Below are 13,690 nucleotides of genomic sequence, written 5' to 3'. Positions count from 1 at the left end.
TAATAATCAGACAACACATCCGATGTAGGGAGTGTAATTATAAGGATATTTAGCATAGTCACATTAAGAAATTAATAATTTTCTTATATGTGGGTAATGTGATCACACACACAAAGTACTGTGATTTATTAAAATTACACCTCGAATTTTAATTTCTAAAATCAATTAAAATGAAAAATAGGTACCATATGGCTTGTGGTCCATTGGTATTGACTTGCTCTCCTATGTCGGAGGTCTAGGTTTTGAGTCTCGTTGTAGGCGTAGTTTGTATGGGTATTCCCCTTCCTTTGTAATAAAAATTTAAAAAAAAAAAAAAACTTCTTGTTGAAATGAAAAATCCAAGTTCAGAAACGGATCGATGAAAAACAATCTTACGGTGAAAAATCTTACTTACAAATGATGGAAGAGGCAACGAATGATAACAGCGAACACATGCAAAATGTACTCTATTCCTTTTTGCAATGGGAATAGCTATTCCCAAGTCTATTGGTATTAGGTATTCCTAATCCATTAAGAATACCTCTATAAACCTTTATAAATAATCTCTTTCAAACTCCTAGGATTAATCACTTGCCTCTCTATCTCTAAGAAGCAAAAACTCTCTCTCCCACTTCACTCTTTTAATTAAAAACTCTTTTGTTAGTTAATTCCTAACCAATACGATGCCGGAGCTCCCAGAGGTGCCACCACTTTGGCTGACGTTAGGGATGTCAGAAACTTTGTGGGGGCATACTCTCTACGTGGGTGATCTTCATCGGGAAACCACTGCAGCGGACCTTGAGGCTGCATTTTCTATGATTGGCCCGTTGGATTCCTTGGGGATTCGCAGAGATGCCGTGTCTGGGAAATCTCTTTGCTTTGCTTTTGTCAACTTCTTCTATGTCTCTCATGGTAACAAACTATACCACTTTTCTACTGTTTATATATATTTACGTTTAATCTTAGGTTCGGTCCTATTATTTTATATGCGGGGGCATGTAAAAAAAAAAAAAAAAAAAAAGTCCTACATGAAGTTATCATATATTTTTATAACTTGATTGAATGATTATAATTCGCAAATAATTATTTATATATATATTTTTTATGATCAGCTATGAAGGCTCTGGCATGCTTAAACCATACAACCCTGAGAGGAAAGCCAATGAGGATTATGTGGTGGCATAAGGAGCATAAGGAATCAATAGTAAGAAAATCCGAGATTGGGAATGTTTTTGTGAAGAACCTTGCTCTTTCTATCACCAGTACTCAATTAGAGAACATGTTTAGCAAATATGGCAAAATACTGTCCTGTAAAGTCGCCGAGGACGAAAACGGAAAGAGCAAATGTTTTGGATATGTTCAGTTTGAAACACACAATTCTGCCAATTCTGCTATCACTTCCCTCCATGGAGCAGTGTTTCAAGGGAAGAAGTTGTAAGTTGCCTACTCCCTTTTTAGTTCATGCCAATTATTGACACGAAAATAATTGATTCGTGTTTAGTCTTAACGTGTTTCGGAATTGTTAGGCCAGTTTCGTGTCTTAATGGGTCAACCCATTGAGCTTATAGATTTTTAATATGTGGTTTCCCATCAATTCTTTCTTTATATTATATATATATATTTCTGAATTTAGAATTTAAAACCTGACCTTTCAGCTTGTAGATTTTGGGTTCAAATTATTGTTTCAATCAAACAATCTAACTAGCTAATCAGTTTAAATTGTTTGTTATTTCTGTTGTTTGCTAATCTATCGGAATTGTTTGTTATTTCTGTTGTTTGCTAATCTATCTGATCTGCATCTTACGTCTTTTAATTTCTTTGAGCATGTTGTAAGTTCTGTTATTTACTCTATTATTGTGTTTCTTTAATTTTTCTAATGTTTATTACATTCCCATCAAATCTTTTAGATATGTGTCCATATTTAAGAAGAAAGAAGAGAGGGTGAAGGATGCATTTAAAGAGCAAAAATTCACTAATCTATATGTGAAAAACTTTGGTTGCAATATGACTGAGGATCTCTTAAGAGATAAATTCTCAAGATATGGAAATGTCAATAATGTTGTGATTATGAGGGATGAAGAAGGGAATTCAAGAGGCTTTGGGTTTGTTAACTTTGATTCGGATGAAGATGCTAAGATGGCGGTTGAAGCTCTTAATGGTCAACTAATAGGTACTTGCTACGTACATACATGCATGAATGCATGCTTTGTTGCTTATTATTATGTAGTATTTCTTATGCCTCGAATTTGATTGTTTATGCTAATGTAATTAATTTCTTTGTCATCAATCCCAGGATCAAAGAAGTTGTTTGTTGGAAGGGCACTAAAGAAGGCCGAAAGGGAAATACTTTTGAGAATGAACGACACACGTGAGGAGATGTCTTGTAGTCTAGTGGAATCAAATCGCTCCCCCATATGGGAGGTTGTACGTCCAAGCCTCAGTGGAGGCGGTATTGACTTTTTGTCAACCTTCAAGTTGAGAAAGTAGTTACAATACTACATTGTAACGGAGTCTGTAGTATTAAAAAAAAAAAAAAAAAAAAAACTTAAACTTTTAATTGTGATGAAACACATATTACAATTAAAGTTACAAATTCATGTCTTGTGATTTTTTTTTTTTTTTCCTTTTAACATTTGATTGGACAAAAATCAAGAGGTTCGAATTCAAGTTTATTACTTATACTTGTTTTCACGCGTATTGCGCGAATGAGATAACGTCATTGTTTATTTTTGAATAAATACTTTAAAGTATATCAATGCAAGATTATATTGCAATTGTTAATGCATAGATAATTGAATGTTGAATTTAAGTATTTAAATAGGTAATTTTAAGTTTATGAATGCAAGATAATATAGTCAATATTGATTATAATTGTCAATAAAATAATTGCATTGTTTGCAACTTTGTAAAAACGTCTAAAAATAATAGTGTAAATAAAACTACATTTGATTTAAATTTATCTAAGTCTTTTTAATTCTCTTTGAGTAGCATTATCATTCTCTTCATCTTCATTACTTGTACATCTTCTTTTTTATTGCCACAAGAAAATAACTTATAATCAAATAAATGACCACATTTTATTTCAAGGGAAATTAAAAAAAAAAAAAAAAAAAAAAAGAGTAATCGCCATCTTCTAATGATGCATAACTAAAAGTGCACTTAATATTTACCAAATTAAAAATATAATCTTCTACAAATGTGCATCACCACTCAAAATTAGATACAATATTGAGATTTCTCATTTGTTATATCTCAGGAACATTTGCCAAGAGAGAGTTCTCCCACTTAAAAGTTAGAAATCAATAAGATCGGCCAATACAATAGTTCTAATCAAATTTTAGATAATTGTAAGAGATTAGAGTTGGTAGAAAGCGAGCAGTATCTTAAGCAAAAGAAAACTAAAGTTCTTTTGAGACAAATTATCATATATAAAGAAAAAATTAAAAATGAATATTTCATAAGATCTGTTCATTCAAGAAGAAAATTACAAAAGGGGTTAATTTACAAAAACCACATCTCTTTCAGTTCAGAAGCTGTCGAACACAAAAATAAAGAAAAAAAAAAAAAGGAGAATTACAGTTAACTTCACAAAACGATCAAAAAAAACTATAAAAGGCCCAATCTCAGTTCAGGAACTTCATGAATTCACTTGTCCCACTAAAAAACCAGCATTAAGCAAGCTAATTCTATGAATTACAAATACATTAAATCCATAATTCTATTCAAAGATTTAATACATACCAGACGGATTTCCCATCGACGCAGATCAGTGTCGAGATCTCCACCAAAGGGACTCTGTGAATTTTAACATTTGCGCAATGTGTGGATGTTTTTTATATGTTGGAACTGAAGGCAGATAATCGCAATAATGTAGAAGAATACATGGCGGAGATTCGTGATGTTAATGTTCGAAAGAAGGATTTGGTGGCAGCGGAATCACGGTGGAAGTGGCGGAAGAGAATCCATATAGGCTGGCGGTAAAACTGTCCAGAATTTGGGTGCGCAACGGGCGGAGTAAAATCCTAGCGATTATCGGAGAAGATATAATAATATTAACGGAAAGTTAATACGGATAATCATATAATTAAGAGTTAATTTCAGCAATGGTCCTCAAATTATTGCTCTTTTTTTAAATTGGTCATCGATTGTTTATTTTGACAAAAAAAAAATACTTGACTTTTATATTTGTTCCGGCAACGGTCCTTTCGTTAAATATCAGTTAAGGTGGCGTTAAGTAGAGGGGTAGTATAGTCATTTTTTTAATTGCTTTCTTCTTCTTCTTGCAAATACGTATCCAGACCAACCTCCTCACCCCGACCACCTTTCTTCCATTGCTCTTCAACTCTCCTCCATCCTCTTTCTGTTTTCAAGATTTTCACATATACCCTCTGCATCTGCTACAACCATCTGTGTCTGTCTTTCAAGAATTGAACCAGGCTGAGTGAGATTTCGGTGGTATTCTGAGAAAACAAAATGATGGTGGGAAAAGAAGATTTGGGGTTGAGTTTGAGCTTGACATTAAAGCCTAGTTGAGTTACACGATTGTTATGCCGTGAAACTGTGTTCACCTTGCAAGGTGGACACGGTTCTATATTCATAATTACTGAACTCTATGTTCATAATTATAAAATTCTATGTTCATAATTTTTTAACTTCATATTCACAATTATTGAACTCTATGTTCATAATTATAAAACTCTATGTTCATAATTATTGAACTCTATATTCACAATTACAGAACTCTATGGTCATAATTATATAACTCAGGACCGGATTTTGGATTGTGCAATTAATAGCATGGGCCTCAAATTTAAAAGGACTCAATATTTAATTTTTACCTATAACTAGTTAAAGATATTAAAAAAAAAAAAATGTGAAAGACTTTGTGGAGGAATGGTAGAAATGTGTATTTAATGTATTTCATCTTGGAGATTGAGGTTCAAGTCTTATTAGTTATTTTGTGCATATCTGTTATTATTATTATTATTGTCTTACGCACACAATATATCATGCATATAACTCAACATTTGAGATGGCGTGAGTCCTCAAATCTGAACAAAGGGATCCCAAGTAATGCTCCATAAGAATTAAAAGGTAAATCAATATTACGTAAAGGAGTGTGTTGGTCCATTGAAAACCAGAAATTCAGAATGATCAGATACAAAAGGTAATGAAAGACGAGCTGAGGGAAAAAACAAGAGGGATGAAGAAGATTCGAAATGTGCTATTCCTCTTTGTCATGGGAATAGCTATTCCCAAGTCCATTGGTATTAGGTGTTCCTAATTCACCAAGAATACCTCTACAAATCTTTATAAATAATCTTTTCTAACTCCTAAGATTAATCACTTGCCTCTTTATCTCTAAGAGCGCAAAAGCTCTCTCGATCTCTAACTTCACTCTGTTAAAAACTCTTTTGTTAGTTCCTAAACAATCCGGTGCTGAGAAACACAAATGGCTGAGGTGCCATCACTTTCGCTGTTAGGGATGTCGGAAACTCTTTGTCAACATACTCTCTACGTCGGCGATCTTCACCCCGAAACCACCGTAGCAGACCTGGAGGCCACATTTTCTGTGATTGGCCCACTGGATTCCTTTGGGATTCGCAAAGATGCTGAGTCTGGGAAATCTCTTTGCTATGCTTTCGTCAACTTCTTCAATATCTCTCATGGTAATAAATCATACAACTTTTCTAATATATATATATATATATATATATATATATATATATATATATATATATATATATATATATATATATATATATATATATATATATATATATTTGCTTTTAATCTTAAGTTCGGTCCTATAATTTTATAGACCAGGGCATGTAAAATAAAAGGTCATGAAGTTAACATATATTTTCATAATTTGGTTGAATGATTATAATCCGCAAATAATTATTTATATATATGTATTTTTTTTATGATCAGCTATGAAGGCTCTGGCATGCCTAAACCATAAAACCCTGAGAGGAAAGGCGATGAGGATTATGTGGTGGCATAAGGAATCAAAAGTAAGAAAATCTGGAATTTGAAATGTTTTTGTGAAGAACCTTGCTCCGTCTATCACCAGTGGTCAATTAGAGAGCATGTTTAACAAATATGGCAAAATAGTGTCCTGCAAAGTCGTCGAGGAGGAAAATGGAAAGAGCAAATGTTTTGGATATGTTCAGTTTGAAACACACAATTCTGCCATTTCTGCTATCACTTCCCTCCATGGAGCAGTGTTTCAAGGGAAGAAGTTGTAAGTCGCATACTCCCTTTTTACTACTTGTGATGTAGTAAGTTCCGTTATTTCTTATGTTTTTGTGTTTCTTTAATTTTCCTTATGTTTTATTGCATTCCCATCAAATCTTTCAGATATGTGTCCATATTTAAGAAGAAAGAAGAGAGGGTGATGGATGCATTAAAGGAGCAAAATTTCACTAAATCTGTATGTAAAAAATTTCGGCTGCAATATGACAGAGGATCTCTTAAGAGAGAAATTCTCTAGATATGGGAATGTCAATAGTGTTGTGATTATGAGGGATGAAGCAGGGAATTCAAGAGGATTTGGGTTTGTCAACTTTGATTCAGATGAAGATGCTAGGAAGGCATTTGAAGCTCTTAATGGTCAACTAATAGGTACTTATATACATGCATGCATGCATGCTTTGATGCTTATTATTATGTAGTATTTCTTAAGCCTGAATTTGATTGTATGCTAATGTAATTAATTTCTTTGTCATCAATTCCAGGATCAAAGAAGCTGTTTGTAGGAAGGGCTCTAAAGAAGGCCGAAAGGGAAATGCTTTTGAGAATGAACGACACACATGAGGAGATGTCTTGATGAGTGTATAATAGATAAATGTAAATGTATTTTTCAATTGTAACTTAAACTTTTAATTGAAATAGGCACATACTTCAATTAAAGTTATAAATTCATTTAACATTTAATTTGGTTTTGGGACAAAGATCATGAGGTTCAAATTCAAATTTTATTATTATTATTATTATTATTATTATTATTATTATTATTATTATTATATAAAATGGGTGGGTTCCTGTAAGATCACATTTTCATATGAAATTTTGAGATTAAATCGAGAGCATTCATCAAAAAAATATTATTAGTCACAATTTACCTATTTTCTCAATTTAAATAAAATAAAATAAAATTCCAGACTTCCATCGGTCCGAAAAAGAAATCATTGTAAATTGAAAAAGAAATTAATCAACCAATAATTTCAGTTAAAATATATAATTCAATTATAATTTAAACTTTTAATTGAAATGGGCACATACTTCAATTAAAGTTACAAATTCATTTAACATTTGATTTGGAATTTGGGACAGAGATCATGAGGTTCAAATTCAAATTCAAATTTATTATTATTATTATTATTATTATATAAAATGGGTGGGTTCCTCTAAGATCACATTACCTATTTTCTCAATTTAATTAAAATTTAAAAAAAAAATCCAGGCTTCCAGCAGACCGAAAAAGAAATCATTGTAATTTGAAAAGAAATTAATCAACCAATAATATCAGTTAAAATATATAGTCAAGACAACTTAAAATAAACTTTTTGTATGAAATTAACTCCAAGTCGAACAAACATTTTACAACAGAAAAGAAAAGGAAAAAAAGAAAGCCAAACAAAACAGTATCAAATAGTAGATGCCATGACAAAGTGACATTATCCAAAAGAATGGGATATGGTACGATGTGGCAGCATCCTAGTGGTCAGGCCAAATGGCACTCTTGTTCTGGAGCGATTGTAATCCACTAAAAAGATATCCAATCACCCCAAAGCCTCTCAAATCTTAATCTCTGTTGTTCAGATTCAGATTCATACTTGTATTTGCCACAGCGATTTGTTAAGAACGCAGACAGGAAAACCATGGCGAGTTGCAGCTTGGCTTCGGCTGCATCAGGGTTGGTGACACCTAATGTTGTCACCTCCAACAACAACACCACACAGAGGACTAGCATGCTCATGTTCTCTTCCAAGAACACATCCTTCCCTAGGCTTGTTGTTAGGGCCTCCGAAGAGACTGCGCCGCCGGCTGCAGCCACCACAACCGCCACCCCCGAAGGTGGGGCTGCTCCTGCTCCTAAGGCTGCCAAGCCACCACCGATTGGACCCAAAAGAGGAGCCAAGGTAAGTATGGTAGTTAAACATAATATATACATGTATGCAATCCTGGGCTACAGCCAAGTTGGTCAGACTGTTGGCTTAGTAACTACTTTCTTGGATTGATCCGATCAGATATGACAACCTAGGCTGGTTTAGCTCCTTGTGACTGGCTTACTTTGTTAGCTATGGTCACAAGACGGGGTTTACCTAGTGTATGCAGTCTCGGTGTTGTTTTAATTGAGACGAAACATATACTTTGATTTGGTATAGAGTCAAGCGAAATGTCAAAAACATACTTTAACTAAGGGTATGCATGACTTGGTATACTTATTGTTGGCAGGTGAGAATTCTGAGGAAGGAATCTTACTGGTACAAGGGTGTTGGATCAGTTGTTGCAGTTGATCAGGTAGGCTTCTCTTTTTGCTATGGCCATCTTTTTGTAGCTTGATACTAATAGGAGAAAGGGTAGAGGTACAGAACAAAAGTGAAAAGTAGTTTAATGTTGTTAAGACAGACTAAAGCAAGCAGTTATGACAGTTAACATTTCACAAAAGGTTGAATGAAAATGCACAATTCATATAGCCAATCCACAGTATGAGACTGAAGCTTTGTTGAGATGATAAATTTCCTGTCGTTTATAGGGAAGTTTCTATGTCAATGGGGCTGGAAATCTTAAATGAATACCCTTTGTGCTATGCAGGACCCTAAGACTCGCTACCCGGTGGTTGTGCGGTTTAACAAGGTGAACTACGCAAATGTGTCAACCAACAACTACGCATTGGATGAAATTGAAGAAGTTGTATGAGTCATGTTTTGATGTTGTAATATCGCGTCTTGTGTGATTATATATTCTCATGCTTAATGGCTAGTTCTATTCTAAATGGTGTATCATACTTCTCAGCAGTGGCTTCCGTCTCTTTCCCATCTGTTCTCTACTCAATCTGTGCTATAATAAATACATATAACGAAACGACAATTGCTTGCAAGTGAAATAAAGAGATGATTTTAAAGACTGTCACGGTCTAACATTCAGGCCTAGAGTTCATTAAAATGGCCAACTATCAACAATAGTTTAAAGAACTCTAACGTATGTGAACTGTGTGCTAATGAAGAAGATGAAGAGTAAAGGTGTTACCTGATGAGATGGCAAATTTATATACTGAACTGAGATATTCAAGACATTAATAAGTTGATGTCTCTTTGAAGTTGTTGCCGGTGTTCCAATCTCTGGTCTGGCTGCTGGCAGTGCTAGAATTAAGGACAATAATGTGTTAGATATACACAGGAATAATGATACTGATATAACAATAACATGGAAGATTTCAGTAATGACACATAAGGATAAAAGTAGAGCAGTTTGTATCTATGAAGGAAAATTCTTCTATACAAAGCATCGAGGTTTACGACAAGGATGACTACATATTATATCCAAGACTAGAGGCATTTCATTGGTGTTTTGCACCCCAATCATGTGGAATGCCCAAACTAACAATCAAAACACGGGAAGCCCCTTTATATTCCAACCATGCCTGTCGTTTGTAAATATGCATGCTCTCCTGTAGCCTTGCATTCAACGAAAGAGCAAGGAAAAAGGAGTAGAAGGTAAACATGGAAAGAAGGGGAGAACAAATTCTGCTAACGCTGACTGACGAGTGATCTCATTCATGCTCATAGTAAAGTCTAATTTCAGTTCAAAGAACTCTTCCATCCATGCCATCGAGCAGACCAGACCATAGTCCCTTTACAGGTGGAAGTTGCACAACAAAAGCATTCCAAGGAGGGTATCCGACACCACTGCCACGAACACGACCATCCAAGCGTAGAGAAAGATACCTATGCACACCATAAACGTAAATATCTCAACATTCAATATTTTGCCTTAACAACTAACACCCACATAAAATCAAATCTAGATTTCTGAAATTGTCAGAGATATACAAAGACCATATAAAAGATTGTGTTTATGATTTGAAAGTATGCAATTGGAAATAGAGTTTCACAATTTGATTTATGACAACATCCTAAAGATAAGGGAATAAACAATTGTCCATTTGTTCTTGAGGTAAAAAGTTTTTATCTCAAAAGTTAAATTCAGTGTATTAAAGAGGAAGATCATCATAGAAGGGCAGATTACTCACACAGGAGACTCAGGGGAGACATTAGCCATATTCTTTTGTTCATCTATCCATCTGCAATCAACAGAAAAGGCATAAGAATCTTTTTTCCTCCATCATAGATTTTTCAGCACTATATTGAAAATCATCACAAGCATGCTTGAAAAGGATATTATATTACGAAAGCAGACTATCTTAGTTATTTTTTAATAGTAACTTACTTGATCCAGTCAGTTACATAAACCGGAGAAAGCTGCCATAGCCTTTTTCTCCGGGCGTTCTTTTCCCTCATCTCTTCATTTTCCTCAAACTCAAAACTAGGTGAATTCCCATCAGTAGCAAATGGAACAACAAGCACTCCTCTTTCTACAAGGGCATCAGTAAATGGTTCACTGAGTTTAAAACACTCAGAAATGAAAGATGAAGGACCAGCAAGAATGACCAGACGAGCAATTCCTCTAAAATCACTAACAGGAAGAATTCTCTTCTCATCCACACGAAGCTTTAGATTTGAGAGGTTCTCTTCTCTTGAGAGTTTAGCTATTTGAGCATTTTTAGCTCTATTCTCCCTGTAATAAAGAAAGGCAAATATGGAGACTGCTCCAATGTCTATAGCAAGACCTTGTGCGATCTCTGGAACTTCAGCAGCTCTTGATGAATTTGCCAGTGCTCCAATCAGCCGTGATGTGGCTATAAATCCTCCAAGAGAACCACTTCCAATAAAAGCAAGATAGAAGAACATACGGAGGGATCGAAAAGGAGAAAGAACTTCGCTTCTTATCTTGGCTGTAGAACTAAAAAAAATTAATCATAATGGTTACAATGGAGTTTCACTTGTAAATGAGAACCTCATAAATCATATATTGATACAAAGACAGATACATACAGCCTTTAAAGCCTGATGACTTAAACATAACACCTGAGAAATTGCCTTTATAAAATAATTTTACAAAGGGGTTCATTCACTTATCAGTCATGTCTCCTACATCATATTTAAATGTAGAACCTGATCTGGAATTAGTAGTAGTGTGATACAAATCCAGGGCTATAAATTTTACCAAAGAATGTACAATTCTTTTGGCCTTCTACTGTGTCACATAAAGAGAAGGAAATTTCCATGTAAAGGCTTTTAAAGACGAAGTACAAGATGACCCTACAACCTTACCATATCAATTCATATAGACTGTTGAGTAATTCGAAATATAGTCCTTGACCCCTCACTTTTAGTCTATATTATGTAATTTCAGAGTCCATGACCTCCAAAGTAGCAACCCTGGATAATGGTTTCCTCACCTTTGTCTGGTCAAGCTTGGCTATTTTTTGTCTATGAAGCCAAATTTGCTCATAAAAATATCAAGATGTAACACTTGATCATACATTCTTCCTATAATTTCAAAAAGATTTGTGCTTAATATGCTTTCTATTCACTCCTAGAATAGATGACAGCTCCTTTATCAGGAATAGCCAAGGTGTATTGCAAATGTCTACAGGCTCATTTATTGAAAATTTACTCCTAATGTGTGCATAATTGTATTGGCAAGAGTGTGTTATTCTTCTATTTTGCATTCTTGCTGCTAAATTAGTACAATAAAGAGTGTTTTGCAAAGCTAACCACCAAAGCACCTCAATGATCGTCACAGCAACAACTTCAACACAAGCTATAAACACAAAATTGGATCGGGGAAGGAGAGAGAGAGAGAGAGAGAGAGAGAGAGAGAGAGAGAGAGAGAGAGAGAGAGAGAGAGAGAGAGAGAAAACCTAATTTCTGATGATGGAGAGGAATTATTGGAAGCAAAACAGGTGACATAGGATGTCCTTCGCACTCCACGGCGGCGTGAGGTTAGGCCAGTGACGGCTGAAACGTCGGAGCTCCACTTACAGCCATTGATTTGGCGGCAAAGTCCGAGATGTTTCCTGTCGGAACGGAATTGGGGGAGACTAACCGTCGTAATAATGTAGTGACAGTAGTGCGTGGCGGCGGAGACGGCGGCCATGGGTGGATGGAATATCTCCGGTCAGCTTTAACCTTCCGAAATGCAGTTACGACGGTTAGCAGTGGACATGGTCACAGTGAGCTCGAAAATCCGTTACGGCCATTGGTTCGGTTGATTTGATTGATCAGAATACCGCCACGAAGCCCACCGTGGTCATGGTCTTTATTTTTTATTTTTTATTTTTTTTATTTTTTTATTTTTATTTTTGGTTGGGTTGCGAATTTAGACCTGGCAATTATAGACACGACCCGTTAACACGACACGAAACCGGACACGAAAAAAATGGGTTAGTGTTTAGCCTTAATGTGTTCCGGGTCGTTAACGGGTTGACCCGTTAAGGACCAGTTCTGTTTCGTGTCTTAACGGGTCAACCCGTTAAACCTATTAAGAACCCGTTAATATTATCGTGTTAACCCGTTAACATGAACCCGTTTACCCAACCTGTTTATAACTCGCTAAGAACCATTGTCATGAATGAGATTACAAAAGATATTATGAACATGACTAAGAATGAATTTACTATGTTAGGCCAAGATCTTACACACCAATTATTGATGTTCAACAATTTAAAATTTGAATTTTTATTATGTTCAATTTTATTCTAAAAACTAATGTGAACTCCTTTAATTATAATTTTTAGATGTTATTTTATCATTTTATGAACGTTATGAATTAAATATTTTTAAATTTCTTTAATAGATTGAACTTTAGGTTTTTTTTTTTTTTTTTTTTTTTTTTTTTTTTTTTAGAACTTAACTTTAAATTTTAGTTTTTTAAATATATTAATAGAAATAGCGGGTTTAAACGAGTTTCGTGTCATATCGTGTCGACACAACTTGAAACCTGTTAACGAAACGTGTCAACCCGTTTAACCCGTTAACAAATCGTGTTCGTGTTCGTGTTAAGAATTTGAACCTGTTAACCTTAACGTGTCGTGTCCGTGTTTAGCCTTATCGTGTTCATGTCGTTATCGTGTCGACCCGTTAATGGACCCGTATACACGAATTGCCAGGTCTAGTTGCGATATGAATAAGAGTAAATACTCAAAATGGTCCCTCGACTATAGCTAAATTCACAAATTGATCATTGACTTTCAATTTTAACCAATTAAGTCCTTAACTTTGCAATTTTAACACGATTTGGTCCTCCATCTATTTGACCGTTGTTGACTGAGATTTTTGAGGATATATATGTAATTTCATGGTCCATCGTCGATTTTTTAAGGTTCCGGTTGCATTTTCAGACCGCACTGTTACATTTGAATCCACCGCCGAAAGCAATCTGCCAAATCCTGTCGCCTTTCTTCATCCTCCCTTTGGATTCAATGTAGTTGAGTTCGTACCAGAGTGAAGAAGACAACGTGTTTCCGAACCGGTGCAGCGTCATCCTGGAGGCCTCCATGTGCTCCGGTGAGAGCTGCGGGTATTACTGGAGATCGTCGATGACGGCGCGGGCGCCGGCGTTAATGCAGAAGTGTTCG

At 35.1% G+C, this 13,690-nt stretch overlaps 4 protein-coding genes across 5 annotated transcripts; 3 read left to right on the top strand and 1 right to left on the bottom strand.

The window, feature by feature from the left end:
* The first annotated feature begins 662 nt into the window (after window positions 1-662).
* LOC109173494 (polyadenylate-binding protein 6-like) lies at window positions 663-2,466 on the top strand. Its single transcript, XM_019322732.1, has 4 exons — window positions 663-891; window positions 1,092-1,413; window positions 1,887-2,149; window positions 2,273-2,466. The coding sequence occupies exons 1-4, from the start codon at window positions 663-665 to the stop codon at window positions 2,464-2,466; spliced, it is 1,008 nt and encodes a 335-aa protein (XP_019178277.1).
* Window positions 2,467-5,431: 2,965 nt separating this feature from the next.
* LOC109173493 (polyadenylate-binding protein 6-like) lies at window positions 5,432-6,811 on the top strand. Its single transcript, XM_019322731.1, has 5 exons — window positions 5,432-5,648; window positions 6,097-6,226; window positions 6,343-6,419; window positions 6,520-6,606; window positions 6,720-6,811. The coding sequence occupies exons 1-5, from the start codon at window positions 5,432-5,434 to the stop codon at window positions 6,809-6,811; spliced, it is 603 nt and encodes a 200-aa protein (XP_019178276.1).
* A 963-nt stretch (window positions 6,812-7,774) lies between these two features.
* On the top strand, window positions 7,775-9,028 carry LOC109173720 (photosystem I reaction center subunit IV B, chloroplastic-like). The gene is made up of 3 exons (XM_019323008.1): window positions 7,775-8,126; window positions 8,443-8,508; window positions 8,803-9,028. Exons 1-3 carry the CDS (start codon window positions 7,866-7,868, stop codon window positions 8,905-8,907), a joined length of 432 nt encoding a protein of 143 aa, XP_019178553.1. The 5' UTR covers window positions 7,775-7,865; the 3' UTR covers window positions 8,908-9,028.
* A 394-nt stretch (window positions 9,029-9,422) lies between these two features.
* On the bottom strand, window positions 9,423-12,360 carry LOC109173717 (protein LOW PSII ACCUMULATION 1, chloroplastic). 2 transcript variants are annotated; one of them, XM_019323004.1, is made up of 5 exons: window positions 11,975-12,360; window positions 10,438-11,010; window positions 10,241-10,291; window positions 9,761-9,935; window positions 9,423-9,729 (listed from the first exon to the last, which is right to left on the bottom strand). In XM_019323004.1, the coding sequence occupies exons 1-4, from the start codon at window positions 12,208-12,210 to the stop codon at window positions 9,794-9,796; spliced, it is 1,002 nt and encodes a 333-aa protein (XP_019178549.1). In that variant the 5' UTR covers window positions 12,211-12,360; the 3' UTR covers window positions 9,423-9,729; window positions 9,761-9,793. The 2 variants fall into 2 exon arrangements, with proteins under 2 accessions (XP_019178549.1, XP_019178548.1); XM_019323003.1 differs by having other exon boundaries at window positions 9,423-9,935.
* Between the last annotated feature and the right edge of the window lie 1,330 nt (window positions 12,361-13,690).

This window comes from Ipomoea nil, unplaced genomic scaffold (genome assembly GCF_001879475.1).
Source record: "Ipomoea nil cultivar Tokyo-kokei standard unplaced genomic scaffold, Asagao_1.1 scaffold0482, whole genome shotgun sequence".
NCBI lineage: Eukaryota > Viridiplantae > Streptophyta > Magnoliopsida > Solanales > Convolvulaceae > Ipomoea > Ipomoea nil.
Note: the sequence above shows the minus strand (reverse complement) of the source record. Positions and strands in the feature narration are given on the sequence as shown.

Excerpts from the sequence above, each read along its gene's own strand:
- LOC109173494 (XM_019322732.1), top strand. The coding sequence starts at position 663 with ATGCCGGAGCTCCCAGAGGTGCCACCACTTTGGCTGACGTTAGGGATG. Across the intron at positions 1,414-1,886 it reads GTGTTTCAAGGGAAGAAGTT|ATATGTGTCCATATTTAAGA; the intron begins GTAAGTTGCCTA and ends CAAATCTTTTAG. Across the intron at positions 2,150-2,272 it reads TCTTAATGGTCAACTAATAG|GATCAAAGAAGTTGTTTGTT; the intron begins GTACTTGCTACG and ends CATCAATCCCAG.
- LOC109173493 (XM_019322731.1), top strand. The coding sequence starts at position 5,432 with ATGGCTGAGGTGCCATCACTTTCGCTGTTAGGGATGTCGGAAACTCTT. Across the intron at positions 6,227-6,342 it reads GTGTTTCAAGGGAAGAAGTT|ATATGTGTCCATATTTAAGA; the intron begins GTAAGTCGCATA and ends CAAATCTTTCAG. Across the intron at positions 6,420-6,519 it reads AAATTTCACTAAATCTGTAT|GGAATTCAAGAGGATTTGGG; the intron begins GTAAAAAATTTC and ends GGGATGAAGCAG.
- LOC109173720 (XM_019323008.1), top strand. The coding sequence starts at position 7,866 with ATGGCGAGTTGCAGCTTGGCTTCGGCTGCATCAGGGTTGGTGACACCT. Across the intron at positions 8,127-8,442 it reads GACCCAAAAGAGGAGCCAAG|GTGAGAATTCTGAGGAAGGA; the intron begins GTAAGTATGGTA and ends TATTGTTGGCAG. Across the intron at positions 8,509-8,802 it reads CAGTTGTTGCAGTTGATCAG|GACCCTAAGACTCGCTACCC; the intron begins GTAGGCTTCTCT and ends TGTGCTATGCAG.
- LOC109173717 (XM_019323003.1), bottom strand. The coding sequence starts at position 12,210 with ATGGCCGCCGTCTCCGCCGCCACGCACTACTGTCACTACATTATTACG. Across the intron at positions 11,011-11,974 it reads TCTCCATCATCAGAAATTAG|TTCTACAGCCAAGATAAGAA; the intron begins GTTTTCTCTCTC and ends AATTTTTTTTAG. Across the intron at positions 9,936-10,240 it reads GTCTCCCCTGAGTCTCCTGT|GTATCTTTCTCTACGCTTGG; the intron begins GTGAGTAATCTG and ends TGGTGTGCATAG.